The sequence below is a fragment of the Sander vitreus genome, chromosome 3 (assembly GCF_031162955.1).
Source record: "Sander vitreus isolate 19-12246 chromosome 3, sanVit1, whole genome shotgun sequence".
NCBI lineage: Eukaryota > Metazoa > Chordata > Actinopteri > Perciformes > Percidae > Sander > Sander vitreus.
Genome location: NC_135857.1, coordinates 28,964,516 through 28,982,926, shown reverse-complemented (window position 1 = coordinate 28,982,926; position 18,411 = coordinate 28,964,516). Strand labels below are relative to the sequence as shown.

At 39.8% G+C, this 18,411-nt stretch overlaps 1 protein-coding gene across 3 annotated transcripts in view; it reads left to right on the top strand.

Annotated features, from left to right (window-relative positions):
- Positions 1-1,259: 1,259 nt before the first annotated feature.
- Positions 1,260-18,411, top strand: part of LOC144515753 (alpha-2-macroglobulin) — a 31,296-nt gene continuing 14,144 nt past the window's right edge. Inside the window, exons 1-21 of one of the 3 annotated variants that reach the window (XM_078246854.1) lie at positions 1,264-1,537; positions 3,647-3,827; positions 5,530-5,686; positions 6,413-6,465; positions 8,345-8,365; positions 9,324-9,492; positions 9,619-9,703; positions 10,087-10,207; positions 10,313-10,427; positions 10,932-11,041; positions 11,364-11,519; positions 11,804-12,040; positions 12,257-12,320; positions 13,991-14,136; positions 14,300-14,449; positions 14,892-15,024; positions 15,061-15,161; positions 15,397-15,484; positions 15,737-15,878; positions 16,542-16,767; positions 16,942-17,068. In XM_078246854.1, coding sequence (XP_078102980.1) covers positions 1,455-1,537; positions 3,647-3,827; positions 5,530-5,686; positions 6,413-6,465; positions 8,345-8,365; positions 9,324-9,492; positions 9,619-9,703; positions 10,087-10,207; positions 10,313-10,427; positions 10,932-11,041; positions 11,364-11,519; positions 11,804-12,040; positions 12,257-12,320; positions 13,991-14,136; positions 14,300-14,449; positions 14,892-15,024; positions 15,061-15,161; positions 15,397-15,484; positions 15,737-15,878; positions 16,542-16,767; positions 16,942-17,068 — 2,665 coding nt within the window. In that variant the 5' untranslated portion in view covers positions 1,264-1,454. Of the gene's footprint in view, positions 1,538-3,646; positions 3,828-5,529; positions 5,687-6,412; positions 6,466-8,344; positions 8,366-9,323; positions 9,493-9,618; positions 9,704-10,086; positions 10,208-10,312; positions 10,428-10,931; positions 11,042-11,363; positions 11,520-11,803; positions 12,041-12,256; positions 12,321-13,990; positions 14,137-14,299; positions 14,450-14,891; positions 15,162-15,396; positions 15,485-15,559; positions 15,681-15,736; positions 15,879-16,541; positions 16,768-16,941; positions 17,069-18,411 lie in introns of all 3 variants that reach the window. The other 2 variants (XM_078246852.1, XM_078246851.1) reach the window with 2 other exon arrangements.

Here is an 18,411-nt window from a genome sequence, read left to right as displayed (position 1 = left end):
GAAAAACAGTATTAAAACAAAATGTAACGTTACTTACCAGAAAAACTGAACTGCCGACTCCTTTGAGTGTCTTGTCGTACAACCGAACGCTGAACAAGACATTATTAGGCGACCAAGTGTCACAGTCACAAAGACGAAAGCTGGTCAACCCCCAAATGAAGTTTGCGTGCCCTGGATAAGCTAAAAGAGGAGGGAGGAGTAAATGATGCCTAGGCGACGTGTGTGGTGAATCAGATATAATTAGAAAAGTCGAACTACAGGAGAATAAATAGATGAAAGCAATACAGAATGCCTGACAGCCTTATTGCAATATATTCCATTATGTTTTTATATTTGGATTATAATCTATGTTTCCCTTTACATAAAGATATTTCCAGCATCAATTGAAAAAGGTAGAAATAGGTGCATACAAATTCACCAGAATGCAGGAAATGAAGTGTTTAATGCTCAAAAAAAAGAAAGAAACCGACCTCCTTTTTGCAACCACACGTGTCGCCCCCCTGCTGGAATTCAGATAGAATGCAGGTTTAAGGCACTTCCGCATTTGCAGCACTTTGCCGAACCGGATGCTCTGTCCACTAATATATACAGTCTATGGGTGGAACATGTGTAGCCTACGTTCAAAAGTAGTTTTAGTCGTGCAACAGAAAACTCAGATTGGATAGATGATGGTTTTTCCTCTCACAGGCGCTAGGGGGGAGCGAGACGACCACCATTCAACCACAAAAAAGTCATATAACCATTCCAATGACTCCGAAGCTGTTCAGTTAAGCTAAAAAAAAAAAACTGCATAGTTCCCCTTTAACCATAGTCCTCATAAATCACCCAAAGTTTAAAATTCCAACACAAAGAAAGCGGAAGACGGACATCCGGTCGAAAAGTATGATTGTAAAAGTAATTTGTTATTATACATTTGCTTAGTGGGAGAAATTGTAGGGGGGCCTCCGTAAAGCCACTCAGGGCCACAGACACTGAGATCTTCTATGTTAGAAGAAGTGTTATCTCTGGTGTTTTCAATAATCAAACAGCCTGTTGTAGTCAGGCCTGTTGATGCTCAAAATTGCATGGTCATCATGCCTGTATGAGACAATGGTTCCTGTATTTTCAACCCCTCACCCACTGCGGTGCGGACTTTCCTCAAATTCCTTGGAGGAGCGGAGTGCTGGCAGCAGGCAGGACTGGTGATTCAACTTTTGGGAATAGGGAGGAGGCTGCAAAGGTCCAACGAATTTGGGGGGAGTGACTCGAGAGGGAGGGGTAGGTGGTGGTTTGGGGGTATAAACAGCAAACCACCGCCACCACCCCCTCCGTGTGAGCAAGTTGCCCTGCACATCCCTGTCCGCCTCTCTCTGACTCCGGCCCGCAGTAGGCTGGAAGTTCGTCCTCCTCCGGTTGAGTCCGGTCCGCTTAAGTTGTCCCGCTGCTTGGCGCTGCACCGACTCTGCTCTGCAGACATGGCACCTGTCCTCCAAATGTTTGCGGTCATCATCGTATCAGCGCTCCTGCAAACTGCGACATCGGCCCACCTCAATGACACGTAAGTTAAATTCTTAACAAACTTTCGCATCTTGTGCGATCTACAAAAGTTTGCTTTGTGCGTCACGCCAGTGTTTGCAGGAGAAGCAGAGCTGCACGTGATGAAGTTAGCAACAAGTAAAATTGTATGTCGTGTTGGTGTCACTAAGGACCAAAATACAGTATCGTCCCACTTGTGAGGCAGAAAGTCCAGTGGTTGGCCTCAGGATACTGTTATGCAATCTGTAGAGAAGTGTGTGTGTGTGTGTGTGTGTGTGTGTGTGTGTGTGTGTGTGTGTGTGTGTGTGTGTGTGTGTGTGTGTGTGCTTGTTTTACTATATTCGTGGGGTCCAAATACCGGGGAATACAGCATACTTGTGGGGTCTGCAAAGCCTTGTGGAGCCCAAAATGCTGGACCCCACAAGGTTAAAGGGCTGTTTGAGGGTTACAACTTGGTTTTAGGGTTAGAATTAGGTTATGGTTAGGGTGAGGGTAAGGGTTAAGGTTAAGCATTTAGTTGTGATGGTTAGGGTAAGGGGCTAGGGAATGCATTATGTCAATGACGGGTCCCCACAAAGATAGTGAAACAAACGTCTGTGTGTGAGACCACCATTTGACAAGCTGCTCACATCTGCCAATATTATTGGGAAAGTGGTGACCAATTATCAATTTAAAGGAAACACTGTTTTTGCTCTTCATGGTGCTGTGTTTAGCCTATAAGGATTTTCATTTTATTTGAATCAAGCTCTTGGCTCTTAGTTGAAGGCTTATAGGCAGAACTCACTGTATCTGCATATTGATTCTGTTCTGACCTTTGTTTTACAGCCCTTGGTGTAATCTGCACTTTGGTCAGTTTTGCATCAGTCAAACAACTCTTCAACTTTGGCTCTAGCTAAAACAGCATCAATACTCTCGGCAGCACCACCAAAAACTCAATTAAATGTGTCCTTTATTTCTCATTGGTTGCAGCAGGCCACTGTATGCCAACCAGCCTAAAACACAGAATATTCAGCAGAGTGGTTGTTTAGGGTGTCCTTCGATGTAATTTACATGGAAATTTGAAATATTGATTTGCATATGTCTTCTTCAGTGGTGGAAGAAATAGTCCGATTAGTAAAAGTACCAATACCACGATGTAAAAATACTCCATTACAAGTAAAAGTCCTTTATTCAAAAATGATCATAAAGTAAAAGTACAGATTCTAATAAAAGTATCAAAAGTACTTGTTCTACGCCTGTTTTTTGTTTTGTTTTTTTTGTTTACAAATGTGCTCTAAAAATAGTTTAACATGTATTTCTTAAATGGAGTGTAGTAGAAGTAGCAGGAAATAGAAATACACAAGTAACTGACGAATGCATCAAAACTGCAGTTCTTGATAAATGTTGATAAATGAGTTTCTTTCCACCACTGGCCTACTCCAGTGGACAACAACAGATGTCTTGGCCACTTGGGAGTTACGGAAACAAGCCATAAACACTGTGTTAGCATATACTGTATTTTTCCATTTACATATCCAATAGAAAGTGATCAACATTAACAATTATTTGGCGTTGTGTTTCTGGCCACTTGATGAATGTAAGTCCAATATTCACTATCCTTATAGCTCTGTTTCTGGATATATCTGGATCTTTAGCTGCTAAATGTTCACCAGCTACTTGCTAACTGTGTCTGTCCGTCACTTTGTGCTCAGCAGGTAGTGTGCACTGGGTTTTTATAGATTTGAGCGCCACCGTTCACGTAACACATTTGTGTAGTCATTTGACTCATTGTTAGTATATAAATAATGATTATAGTCGCTTTAATGTCAAGATTCTTGATTAGTCCGCCAGTGTTCACCTCCACCTCATGGCTTAACTTATTTTAACAGGTGATGCCAATAACAGCTATTTAATTTCCCCTGCTCAGCTTCAGTGGGTACTAGAAAAATCCAGGATTCCAATAATTGATACAAGAACATTATTGCAATTACAAAATACATAAGACTGACTATTGCAATGCCGAAACAGAAACAATCTTCTCTTTTTTTTACTGTTAGTTACATGTTTTTATTTTTTATTTTTTATGTTTGTTCAGATCTGTAGCACATCATGTCCTTTTCCAACTAATATAAAGTCTTTTCTCTACCTGCAGTATTTTTGCAGTGACTGTAAGCTCCAAGGTGAGAGGAGGAAAACAGGAGACCCTGTGTGCCCAGATACACGGCCCCACGGAGCCTGTCGCTCTGACCATCGCCCTCGAAATGGACTCTGGCAGAACCGCCATCTTGGAGGAGGCTGTCAAACAGGACTTTTACCGCTGCTTAAACTTCCAGGTCTGACTCAACATACGTACACACAGTTTGGCAAATTGCAGAGTGGCGTGTCATATTTCAGTTTAGATAAATATAACATGTATTTGCTCTGTGCAAGTAGTGGAACATTTGAAGTACTTGGGCACACAACCTTAAGTTTAAATGCAAACTCAGGGAGTATTTTTAAGAGAGCCATCCAGCGCCTTTTTCTAATCAGGAAACTGAGGAGCTTAAGTGTTAGTCAACACATACTTGAGATGGCATACAGGGGCCTGGTAGAAAGTATTTTACAGTTTAATATAACCACTTGGTATGGCAACCTGAACGTAAAGGACAAAAACAAGCTTTCCAAAATTGTTAAAATAGCAGGGAAGATGATTGGCAGGCCACAAAAGCAGCTCAACGATCTATTTGACAGTGCAGAACTCAGGAAGGCCAGACTGATATTTGTGGATGCCTCACACCCACTAAACTCTGAGTTTGAGTTGCTCCCGTCTGGCCCCTCGATTCAGGGTTCCGAGGGCGAGCCGGAATATTTATATTTGTTCCCTGTGCCATAGAGGCACTGAACATTTAAAAAAATATCTTGTCTAGAAAAGACAAGATATTTTTAAAAATGTTCTCTTCTAGTCTGTATACTACCTGCTCTCCACCTGCTGTTGTTTCTGCTCATTGCACAATTGTTGTTTTATGTTTAATGCTATCTATGTATTAGTGTGCTGTATGTTTAATGTTTGATAACATCCAATGTGATGGTTGTGTTTTAATGTTTTGGAGAAGCCGAAGACAAATTTCCACCAAGGTGGATAATAAAGTCTTATCTTGTCTTATCTTAGCTTATCTTATTTAAATTTGCATTTTCAGTGGCAGTGAGGTAGAGTAGAGCAGATCTGAACTTTTAATGTTTTTAGGTTTCCAGGCACAGTTTACATTCTTTTCCTTGTCCCCTAGCCCTCCATTAAACTAATGGCACAAATACTGGAGTCATTATGTACCTAATTATCCAGCCGGCGCCATGACTGAGGCTGTCAACGCCAATGGTTCTCTGAAAATAACTGCTCTGGTTTCTGTCACACCGCTGCTCGCTGTTATGCAACTTACAGGCCTTATCCATATTGATGCGAAACAACCTGCCGACCCCAATCAGCTCTCTGACAATAGCACTTAGTTTCACTTCATTCCCCAGTGTTTGGCCCTGCTGCAGGCCTAGTCTGGCATTTGTCTATCTGCAAATAAACAAAGGCTGCTTTCTGCCAAAGACTAGCTATGTACCTGCATTCCTCTGGAATACACCCTCTGCCCTCTGCTCCCTACCCTCAGTCTCACAACACACTCTCGAATACAAAAAACGCCCTTCACAAATTTTCAAAGTGGTTCCAGTTCCTGTTATATAATAGCAGCTCCATTAGCAAGTGAAAACATATGCTACACAAGTATGACGACATTTCATAATTAACAGTGGTGTAGTGGAAGAGGCCAGTTGCTCAATTTCCAAGCAGTTATTGTTTACCATTATAGTTAACAGATGGTGCAGTGCAAAGACAAAATGTACAATCTAGAAAAGTGCTTTTCAACTGGGCACAAGTTGTGGTTCTGCACAAAATTTAATTTAAAAGTTCCCCCCCTTCCTCCCTTCTTTCCTTCCTTCCTCCCTCCCTCTCCTCCTGAAGATTCAAATATCCCCCGGTCCTCTCTGACAGATGTGTGTTTTCGGGTATTGCAGGTCCCTACAGTGCGCACCAGAACTGTGGCAACCATTAATGTCACTATTCAGGGTGAGAGCGCCTTGATGAACAAGAAGACCAAAATCCTCATCGAGCCTCCTGCTTTCATCCATGTTATCCAGACGGATAAACCTATCTACAAACCTGGACAGACTGGTTAGTATTAGATGTTGTGGTACTCTGACCATGTCCACTAGGAGGACATTAAAAGTGTTGGAGCTTCCTGCTGTGTGGTAGAATTGCTGCTGCTGCTCTGCTGCAGTCGTACTGTACAGCCCACAATATTCCCTCTGCTCTGCTTACCAATTCAGCTGCACTTGCGCAATTTTGGACTACATTACAATATCTGCATAATGCTGAGCTGCTACTTGACAACTTTAGGAATTATGTCTATATTCTGCACACAGAACAATGGTGATTCCTCAAGAGTTCTTGGTAGAGGTTGTGTGCAATAAAATATAAAAATCAACATCCATCAAATCACAGTGAAGGCCACAGCATTTGAAAATTATTTTTTATATTTTACATTTTGGAATGTATTTTTCTTCCTCTCAATTTTAAAGTAATTTTTGGAATCATCATGTTATTACCGAATCAACATAACCCTGGTATATTTGCTATGAAAAAGATGAGACAAGTCGTCTCAATATGATTCCGGTGGTATTATTAGGACTTATATTTCTCAAATGAATATTGCAGACATTTAATATTGCACCTTTTTTATAAAGTTTGGGGACTTGTGAAAGAGATCTATCTATGATGTCCTTCCTCATCCCATTTATTTTCTGTTTGCCTTACTGATGTTATGTATATATTTGTTTATATTTAGAGAATAAATGGATGGTCATTTTTTGGTTTGTTTTTTCTTCCTTCCTTTTAAAGTCCAGTTCCGAATCGTCTCTATGGATGCCAATTTCATCCCTGTAGAACGAGTGGTAAGTTTTATGTATTTATTTTATCCCTTCAAAATGATGTCATATTGTGTGATGTGTGTTATAATTCCAACCAGTGAACTTTGCAATCTGGTGTGATTTCTACCAAGCAGTCAGTGAATCTGGAGCGAGGTCTATTTTGGTTCAGGAGAGTGGGAGGTGAAAGGAGGACTGTTTGTTGATTTTGAAGACCGCGTGGGCGTGAAGCGCTGTGTGGAGTAGTGTGATAAACATGCTGTCAGAGTTCATTTGGCACACACTGCATTTGACCCAAACATCTGAATCAATACAGGCTCAAGGCCTTTTCCGTTTGTGTTGAGAGGCTAAAAACACAACTGCATTTGAATTAACGTGAAATTAATTCAAATGTATCATATGATGAGGGTATGTCCCTTCAGCTCCAAAGACTGTTTGTTTGAAATTATCTCATAGGAAACAATGAAGCTGGGGCATAAATCAATCACTTTCTGTCCCCATTGCTTTCCATTTCAATACACTTTTTCCTACTCGTGGTTGATTTGGGCGATGTGCTCATCAGTGGAGCCGTACACAGCAACAGGCAGAACCTACTGTAATGTCCAATCGTCCAAATTAGTCCCACCTTTTACATGACTTTGCACTACACATTTTTGCTGACTTGTGCTTCCTTATAATGTTATTTTCATTTAAAATTTCTGTTTTCCAGTCATGTGATGATAAAGGAATGGGAAAAGTGAAGTCATGTTTGAGGTGAAACAGAAAATCATTGGCAACATTAAGGATTCATGTGTGAAACTGACCTACTCACTACTCACTCTGCTGTTGCGCACAAAATATAAAACTTCAGGAGATGTAAAGAGGAGTCTAAATAGTTTAACATATTAAACTGGAAGGGCACTTGGAGAGCGCAGTCCTCCGCCAAGGCATGCCCTATCTGTTAATGTTAATGCAATGTGAATTTTCCCAGTTGGGAACTCAGTTTTACTGATTATTCCGACACCACGTGAATGCAGCACAAATGTCCTATCTCACAAAGGAAAGTGAAAAATAATTTGTGTATGCAATGGGTTCTTCCTTGGCCCATGCTACACCTTACAACCAAGTTTCATGAAAATTGGTCCAGTAGTCTTTCTGTTTACTTTTTGCAAATTAAGTTTTAAGGACAATTTTTTTTTTTTGCATATTTCTTTATTTTGGACCAAAAGTATTAAAATTGTGGATAAAGTTTGTTAGCTTTCCGATATAACCCTTCTAGAAGAAGTCTTTAGGAAGGGTGGTCATTTTAAACTCTCATATAGGTTAACATGTAGGAAAAAATGTCTTCTTTATCGAAAGCGGGTGAGGTGAGAAATCAATTGTTTTCTTATGGAACGCCCCAGCCATAATTCATAAAATCCTCATATTTTTTACCCACACTGTATGACCGTGTGCAACACTATGTAGCTGCTGCTTCCAACAGTTCATCAAAGATATATGGCTGCACCACATACTATAAAATATAAAATTTGTACAACGTCTTGTACATTGTTATGCACCCCCCCCCCCCCCCCCCCATCTCAATCTTTGGGATCTTGACTAGGACTTAAAACTTAAAAAAAAGTTCTGTGGGTTTGAACAATGTTTGTCTGTTGAAAAGGTGAAACAAAAGTGTCTTTGTCTTTGGATTATTTATTGAAATTTTAATTTCTGTAGGTTGTGCTTTTCTTTGCCCAGCCAGGTGTATATTGCCCACTATCCAGTTTTTCTTCTGTTTATTTGTGGATTGCAAGTTATGACTACGAAAAAATTGACAAGATAGTGATTGTTCATCTATGAGCTAGCTTTACAGATGTATTCTAATTGCATATTGTGTGTATTGTGCAGCTTAACTTTTACATAACTGTTTTTCTTTTTCTTTTTTCAGTACAAAGTGGTGGAGCTCCAGGTAAGACTGACTAACAGTTATTGTATGAGGGACTGGCTCAGGTTCTTATGGGACCCTACGTGGCACCTCCTCTTCCAACAGTTGACTAGTTGTTTAATAAAATTGGTCGACAGAGAACATTTGGCTTCTGTAATGTGCTGTATTTCTGAGTGAGACGAGGAGGGTGTGATCAAATCGTTCAGGGATTTGATTGGATAACTCAAAACTGGGCCTGGATCTCTGGACAATTACAGTGATGCACAACTGTGGTAACTGCTGCTTCCACCCTTCACACCTCCCTCACAAACATTAGGCTCGTTCGAGATGAACTGCAGCTCGCCTGTAAAGTGGACGAGAGCAGGCGGCAGCAGCCGGGGGCAGTGACAAAACACTGCGGTAAATTCTGACAGTTTCCAGCCGTTTACAGCAAATCTAACCAGCATGCATTGATTCTGCGCAGACCTGGCTCATCTCGAACGAGCCTATTGTTAGATGAAGAGCCAGGGCAGGGCCAGGCCAAAGCTCCAGCTAGAAAAGCGATATTATGGGTCTAACGGTCAAGTTTTATATGACGAAAGGGATTAACTAGTCATCGAAAGTTCATGAGTCAAGAGTCATGAACAGCATTTTAAAGTTTTACAGGAAGTTAAAAGAAAGGGATTTTGAGATAAAAAAAATACTAAAGTTATATTCATGATTTTTAAATTGGTTTTTGCATACCATCCAATCCGGGGACACTGAGTTGCTGACAGTTGCAAACTCATTTTCATAATAATTATGTTGTTTCTGTACAAACATAAATGTATGCCATCTGAATAATTTGAAAGATATTGTAATCGCCACGTAGTGAATGGAGAAGGATTTATGTTGCTATTACAGAGGATAAAAAACAATCTTGAAACTCGGTTTGCTTATGCTGGTCACCAAAAGCAGCTCTGAACTCAACCTTCCGTGAATGTGCCTCTTGGCTTTTATTTAGGATCCCAATTCAAATCGTATTGCCCAGTGGTTGGATAAGACCATTGGTAGCGGCATCCTTGATCTTTCCCACCCCATGATTCCTGAGGCGGTACAAGGAAGCTACATGATCACCGCCTGGACGGACAAAGGAGAGCAAATATCCCACAGCTTTGACCTCAAGGAATACGGTCTGTTGCAGTTACATGCCCCAAAAATAGAAGAATTTGTCACATTTACCAAACTAATGGGTGTTTTGATATAATGTGCATTTTCAGCAGTAAGAATTTAGATTCTGTTTCTTTCCCTTGCTTTAGTTTTGCCAAAGTATGAGGTGAAGGTTCACCTACCCAGCGTGATTACCATCCTGGACCAAGAGGCAACGATAAGGATTTGTGGAAAGTGAGTTGTGCCTTTTGCATTTTTTTCAGTTTTCAAAAAAAAGAAAAAAAAACATTTGCAGCAAATCAAATGTTTTATGGTCACGATTCATCTAGTAGTTGGTTGGCTTAGTTCCTCTTAGTCCGTCTTAAAACTTTTTATATAAAAAAGTACAAAAGTTAAAACGTGTGTGTGCGCAAAAATACATTTTAATTTCAGTTTGACTTTAAGAATTAACTTTTTTTAAATTATTAATTAGTGTCATCCACATCTGACCTAATATTATTTCTCAGTCAATAATACACTTGCTGTCAATGGGATGATATTAACCGAAAAATTCTAAAATTCAAAATCGGGATCAATTTCTAAAAAGCATTTCTGTATCCTTTTACTTTTTCCTGCAGATACACCTATGGGAAACCAGTTGTTGGTTCAGTAAAGGCAGTGTTTTGTAGAAAGGCCATCTGGTTTTACTGGAATTCAAGTTCCCGAGAAAGTGACCTCTGCAAGACGTATGAACTGATGGTGAGAATTCCAAAATATAATGCTAAGACTTGCTGTAATCACAGTTTTCTTTCACTAATTCTACTTTATTTTGGTTTGAAATTGACTCTTGTTATTATCTTCTAGACGGATAAAGGTGGCTGTGCTGCACAAACTGTGAGCATGGCAGAGTTTGCCCTCAACAAGAGCAATTACCATGACATCTTTGAGGTGAATGCTAAAATGGAAGAGTACGGCACCGGTAGGTTTGACCGAATACACATTTAGGCTGACCGGATACTAGGGCTGCACGATATGAGGAAAATATCCAGTTGCGTTTATTTTGACTAACATTGCGATTGCGATATGATTCACGATGTTGGTGGGAACGATATCATTATTTACATTTTCATTGACGAATATTAAAATTTTAAAAATGAAAATGATTATAGTGTGATTTTTGCGAGGATCTGTACAAAACAAAGATTTTTTTTTTCTTTAGTCTGTAGGATACGATTTATAGGCTGGGATGTCTTTGTAGCACCACCAAACTTAATTTAGAGTGGTTTGACACTCTTTATATATATTATTAATATTTGGCCTTTAACAAATATTGCGCCCGCCCCTGCGATTTGGATATTGCAGTAGTCCATATTTCAATTTCGATTAAATTGCGATTAATTGTGCAACCCTACCGGATACTGTTTATTGAGTAATCAGCACTAGGTCCTGATGAGCAGTGATCTGGGTGTTTACTACCATCTAGGGGTCATTCTTAAAGGCAGTGGGCAGACCAGTTTCAGCAGTCACATCAGAACTGTCACCTTTGAGGATGTACCTGCCGCATACAAGCCTGGCATCTCGTTGGAGGGAAAGGTAATCCGTCTCATTAAATACCACTGGGAGCTTTAGCCTGCTCTCAGCACAGGACACAGATGAATATATTTTTATTTTATTATTATTTGTAAACCCCCCCCCCCCACCAACACCACCACTTCCGTGAAAGACAAAATGTAAGACAAGATGAAATAATAGCCATAAAATTCAATACAATAAAATAACAAAATAAACCAAATAAAGAAATTATATAATAACACCGTAAGCACATTGCATACATCTATCCCCAGTACATGGCATCCTAATGTCTCATCTTAAAAGTGTGCTGTGGGTTAGCTTCTGCTTTCTGACTTTTTTGCAGGTCAAAGTGATCGGCCCAGACAACAAAGCTGTTGCCGATGAGGCAGTGTATCTGTTTGTCAGCGACTCTCAAAACTTAACGCTCACTACAGACATGGCAGGCATGGCTTCATTTTCTTTGGACACCGCCCTCTGGAAGGACACTGTGACTCTAAAGGTTGGTTACTGCTTCTTTTTTTTTTTTCAGAAGAAGAATCAATTCAGGGCCTCCTATCAATAACCAGTTCAGTATTTATCAATGATACAATCCATGCCTAATTAAGGAAACTTTCCACCATATGGATTATGTTAGAGGTGAACAACACAGACCTTAATTTTTATTAAATTAATCTATTTTTTCAAATTGGTTACATGTCGGTTCATAGTTAATAATTAGAGGTTGATAAGTGATGGCTGTTGAGTGAAAATGTGACCTTTGACCTGTGGTTGTTGTGTCAACAGGCGAGGTCTAGAAAGACGGTGGAGAATGAGCCATATGTGCACAGTATGCGTCGACCAGAGTACAGGTCGGCCTACCACAGAGTGGCAGCATTTTACTCCAAGAGCAACAGTTTTTTGAAGCTCATGCAGGGGAGCGGGATGCTCTCCTGTGACAAAGATGCCACCGTGCGTGCTCAGTACATCATCCAGGGGGAGGAGCTAAAGAAAGGCCAGGAAGTGCTCGAATTCTTTTACCTGGTAAGACTACTGTGATGGGTAATGAACTTCTGTCAGTATTACATCCATCTTGTTTAAAAATCACTTAGATCACACATCTATGTTAACGTTAAGTTGAACAGTAATTAAACCACTCCATTGTCTCAGTCTCTAAAAGTTTTTTTTGTTGTTGCAGAAACTCACTCACAAACACTGAAAAACATTTTATGTATTTGCCTGTGTTATGTTTCAATGTAGGTGATGACCAGAGGTGGAATTGTGCAACACGGTCGTGTCCCAGTGGCTGTTAAAGCGGGAACTGGTACAAACTAATGTTACTTAAACTAAGACAGCCATCTTAAAGGGAAAAGTCTGGTGATAATCTGCATTTCCCTTATTGTCAGCAAATCCCATGAAAAGATCACAACCTCCAATAAACCAAGAAGGTAGCAGGCAGCTGTTCTAAGTGGAAAAAGCTCAGATAAACTCACACACTAGCTGGTGAATATAGTCAAGTCAAGTCAAGTAGAACTTTATTTGTCCCCAAAAGGGCAATTGGTTTCGCAGCAGTGACAAGTACACAAGATCAATACAAATACAGCAATAAATAGCAAAAATGTAAGAACAAAAAACAAAACTAATTTAAACAAATGTAATACTTAATTCAAATTTAAAAAAGCCATGTTTGTCACACGTGGTTGTGGTCAAGCTGATATTACCTTATCCTATATAAGTTTAGCAGTGAGATGGCTGAAGGTATGAATGAGTGTGTCAGTTTTGACTAGCGGGTATTTGAAAAAACGACTTGATAAAAGATCTATAAAACAAAGTCATCAAAGACCTGTCAACCTCAAACTTAGCCAGCTTCCTCAGACAGAAGGCCTTGCTGGCTTTTTTTTACGCAGCATATTGGTATTGCATTCAAAGGTAAGCTTATTATCAGTTACAGTGCCCAAGTACTTGTATGTTTCAACTGTTTCTACATCCTGACCATTAACTGTGGTGTTGTCAGGGTTGAAATTGTGACGTCTAAAATCTATACACATATCCTTGGTCTTTCTCACATTTAGTTACAAAAAGGCTTCTTGACACCATCTAAAACGATTATCTGTGACAGGACCATGGGACATTTCCTCATCCTTCAGCAGACTCACAATAACAGTATATAGTATATAGTGAAATGTTTAGCGGTTAAGAGCCAGATCTTTCCTTCAGGAAATGGGTAAATATGCAACTGTTTGCGAACATGTTTGCCATATTAACTGAAAAGGTGATATTATGTCAGTGTTTTCATTTCATTTCCACTGCCCCCAAGTGGCCAAAAAAAATCAGTCAATGCAGGTTAAAAGATTGATGTTTTCAGAAGAAGTGAATGGGTTTATGGTTGAGAGACACATAATGGCAGGAAAACCAGGAAATTATTAAGAGATGGACTAACAACCCCCTTTTGTTGATGAGGAGAAATGTTATACAATCTCTATTCAAAAATATATTTTTGGGCTGTGCTGAACTTTGAAAAGGCAGAGATTTTGTTACAAATGTCTGTTACCTCACTAAAACGTTGTCTTTAGTTTGTAATACATTTTATCTTAAAGTACAGTGGAAATTCAGGATTTTAATCGGGTTCATATAGCGTCAGGTCTGATTTATTTATTTATTTATTTTTTTGGGCACCTACCTTATCACATCTATGTCCCCTGTTTGTTGCATTGTTCCCTTCTTTCCCCCTTTTTCTGTTCATCTTTTTCATATGCAAAGTAGATAAATTGCTAGGTCAGCTTCAGGTAAACCTACGTAGCGACATTAGCTTCAGGCTAACCTAGCAGATTATTATGTTCCAATGTGCAGTAAAGACGATTGTATAGACAAAACACAAATATCTGATTTAATATTAGCAAAATGGGTAAGTATATTATTTATCTTTGATGTATTTTGATTGTTTCATACGGTCATATAATACATTTCCTTGTCTCTCTGCATTTCATGCCTCAGTCAACAAAGGAGAGTTGTCCGTATCACTCCATCACGTTACAAACCTGGCACCATTTGCCCAAGTGATAGTTTACACTGTGATGCCCAGCGGAGAGGCTGTGGCCGATAGCCAGGACTTCCCCATTCAGCTCTGCCTTAATAACAAGGTACCACCTATGTGACCCATTTGGACGTTCATAACGTAAAGCTACAATAAATGAGTCTTCAAAGCAATTTTGATATGCAATGAAATAAGCGTTTTAGATTATTTCAATTCTGTACTTGTGACCTGACATCTTCTGACTCTCTACCTTGGTGTCTCCTGTGCAGGTGTCTCTGAAGTTCTCCTCTCTCCAGGAGCTTCCAGCGGAGAAGACCACGCTCAGTCTGCAGGCTCACCCAGGCTCCATGTGCTCCGTCAGGGCCATCGACCAGAGCGTCCTCCTGCTGCAGCCAGAGCAGGAACTCACTGTCGACTATGTACGGCACAATCCTCTGCGCTAGTTTGACCTGTGTTAGCATCTGTATCTTTACCAACACTTGAAACATGGTGTTTTTATTTTAAAAGCATGCAGCATGCCTTGATTTTAGAGAAGAGAAAAGTGGAAAAAGTAGTATTTAATTCTAAAATCTACAAATTATAGTGTGGTCTGGTAGTAAAGCCTCTCAAACTGCGTTTGAACTACTTTAAGTCATAATAATCAAATATTACAGTATTTAGTACTCAACTGTCAGTCAATCTGAGTTACTGCAGGTCTTTCAATTGTTTTTTTTTTAAACTTTTCTTTTAAAGATGTTATATATATATATATATAATTTTTAATTAAGACGTGATGTAGACCCCTATTTTGGACTTGCCTGTACCTGCTGCCTATACTGATGACTTACCCAGGCTAATGTACATGTGTGTGTTCTTGCGCAGGTGTACAGCCAGCTGCCTTTACAAAAGCTGTCAGGATACAGCTACGAGGTTGAAGACTTCGAGCCATATCCCTGCTTCCCTGTGCCAATGCCAGAGCCTGAACCAGAGCCTGAACCAGAGCCTGAACCAGAGCCTGAACCAGAGCCTGAACCAGAGCCTGAACCAGAACTAGGGATTGCAGTCGACGATGTGGATCCGACTAGTCGAGCCAAGCGCTCATTCTACTTTGAACCGCCCAGTCAGAAGAGTGATGTCTACAGCATCTTTAAAGTAGATAATTGGTCATTTTCATTGGCTTTAAAGAATAGGCTACAAGAGAAATTGACATTGATCGTACAAAAGCTATTCAGTTTTTATATACAATACATTTACATCTCTATTTGTCTATATCTATGTGTATCTGGGTCAACATATAATTGTCTTTAATTTGTCCAAATCACTATCTCTTATTTTGTTTTATTATCTCTCTCTCTCTCTCTCTCTCTCTCTCTCTCCCCTTTTTTAGAAAATAGGAATCAAAATTGTGACCAACTCTGATGTGAAAAAGCCTTATAACTGCCATGAAAGGAGATATGACTTAGTTTACTATGATGGTATGTGTTATAGTTTTCCACTGGTATTTTCCATTACCAAATAACAAGAAATATAATTTACTGTAAACTTTTAAGTGGCCGATGCAATAAGGGGAGAAAAAGGATCGGTTGGACATTCTCCAGAGGCTGGAATGACCAAAGAGACCATTAGAACATACTTCCCTGAGACCTGGATCTGGGAGCAGGTTTCCATTGGGTAAGTTTTAGTTGTGTAATCTTTTTTTTATTTTTTTTTATATGCTGTGTTCCTAGACGTCGTAGACTCTCCGGTTCCTATGGCTTTCAACATGATGCCGAGTTTAGGTGGTGTGCTGGGCGGTAAAGAGGAGGAGAAGAAGGAGACCGTCAGGACATTCTTTCCTGAAACCTGGATCTGGGACCTAGTTCCTGTGGGGTAATAATCATATATCATATGAAAAGGATCAAAACATTGTAAATTGTTCTTATTTTCAGACGTGTGCATTTTGTACACTTTTTAGTTTATGACTGAATACCTGCAAAACTACATTTCCATCAACCTCAGGTGTACTTTGATTGTATGGCTAATTAGCAAATGTTAGGTTTGTACAGAAATTCATGGTTCCCAGACAAAGCATCCTAATGACTTTGGTGATATTCTGACTTTTCCTTTTAACGCCAGAATTGAGGTTAACATTTGTGCTTTTGACTGAATATCTCAGCATGCTAATATGTTAAACTATGATTGCGACCATGGTAAATGCTACTGTATACCTGCTTAACATTAGCAAGTTAGCGTTGACATTGTGAGCATGTTAGCATGCGGATGTTAGCATTTACCTCTATGCACTTCACAGAGCTCGCGTGGCTGTAGACTCTTTGGGTGCAGCAACAAAGTTTATTTCCAACACCGAAGACAGTTTTGAAATATAATAAGCACTCCACTCCCCAGAGGATGTAAAGTCAAACACACAGTTTATCTCATTATGTACTAATGCAGATTGTCATGAAGTTTGCTGAGCATATTCCTGTTTTGACTCGTAAATCTTTCAGGGCAACTCCACTTTTTCATTTGACTGTTGCTCATATGTTTGTATAGAGACAGTGGGTCAGTGAATGTGGAGAAGACAGTCCCTGACACCATCACTAAGTGGGCAGCCGGAGCTTTCTGTGTTTCCCCTGTGGGCTTCGGCGTGTCGCCCAACACTGGTCTGACTGCCTTCCAGCCGTTCTTTGTTAGTCTCACCTTGCCCTACTCTGTCATCCGAGGGGAGGTGTTTACTCTCAAAGCCACTGTCTTCAACTATCTCTCCAAGTGTATTATGGTAAATATTTAAATCTTACAGATGTGTATACTTACAAGTATGATGATGTAGTCTGTGGGTACGACAATTAGAAACACTGATGAAGTTACAATTTAACTTGTATCTCTTTGCATAAGTATGTCTTGTATGTTTTTTAATATATTTTTATTCCTGAAACTGAGTGTTTGTCTGCAGGTAAATATTGCACTGGCTGATTCAGACCAGTACACCTTCAGAAACTGTGATGGCTGCCAGTACAGTGTGTGTCTGTGCGGAGAGGAGAGCAGGACCTTCTCATGGATTGTAACTCCAACTGCATTAGGTATGACTAATAGATGGCTGACATGAAAACTTGGTTTCAAATTATAAGTATTTCTTTGCAACATTAAATATGTATGACTAAATGAGCAACACTCAAAGTAAAAAAAAAAACTCCTTATTTATTATTTATTGTGAATTTAACGTTATTTCATTTACTAAATCCTGTGCATCACCTTTGTCCAAGTCAGCTCCGCCCACTTCAATCCAGTGAGAAAACCACAGGAAAGAAAATGCATACAGAAATCTCTCATGTGAATTAAGCAAAGTTTGGTATTTTGCACACAAAAAATGTAGGACCCCATTACTCTGATTAAGAAAATATGTTTTCAAGACATCCTTAAGGTTTCTCTATATTTTAATGTGATCATTCATACTGGAGCTAATGACCTAACTTTGACAACAAATAAAGCAGACATAGTCACTGTGCTGGATTGATTTTCATACTATATAGAATTGAATGGAAAGAAGTGGCTGCCTGAAAGCTATGCATATACATTTGTGAATATGTACACAAACATGCATTCACAGATCTAAGACACTATGGTGTCTGTGAACTAATAATGTTAAGTAGTCTAAAACACTGGTATGATCCTAATGTGTTAGTCTCAATGCACTTTTAGAGGCTCTTCAACCGGGCACTAACAGGGTCTGATTTTGATGTTAATCTTCGTTCAAAATATCACTTTATTTTCAATGCAAAAATATGTATCCGTGTCATTCCAAAATTGATTGAATACCATCTCAAAAAGTGTCAACCCGTCCCAGCTCTGCTCTCCCTGCCTCGTCATTATGACAAAAAATAGTTCCAAGTGACCGGTTGCTACCAATATAGTGCAATCTTCACCAAACGTACACTTTTAGTGACAAAGGGGAGACAGAACAAGCTAATTAATCTGTACTAAGGGCCCTGACAGGTGTTGCGTCTGCACTGCTGGAAGCAAAGACAGAGGGCTGTTGTTGTACTGCTGCCTGGCCTGAAAGCAGAGGAATTCTATCAGCCTCCATCAGCAGGGATGGAGACGAGGCTCTGATGAATGTCAAGTTGCGCTCCTCTAATTCCCCCTTAGAGGAATGCTGACAATCACTTGTACTAACAAGTCAGGTAGTATCACTGACGAAACACTCAGAAACCTCTCCCTCGAGGGGTGATCTGTACTTGTCCTCTGTGTGAAAGCTTGTGGGCTGTGGAGAAAAGAAGGGAGGGGGTGTGAGATAGAGCGCCATAATAAGGCAACAAATGGGGATTAATGAGGGCGAATAAGATAGGAAACAGGGGGAGGAAGGAAAACATAGATGGGAGAGATGGAGGAACAGGGAGGATAATGAGTTGGAGGAGACGGGAAG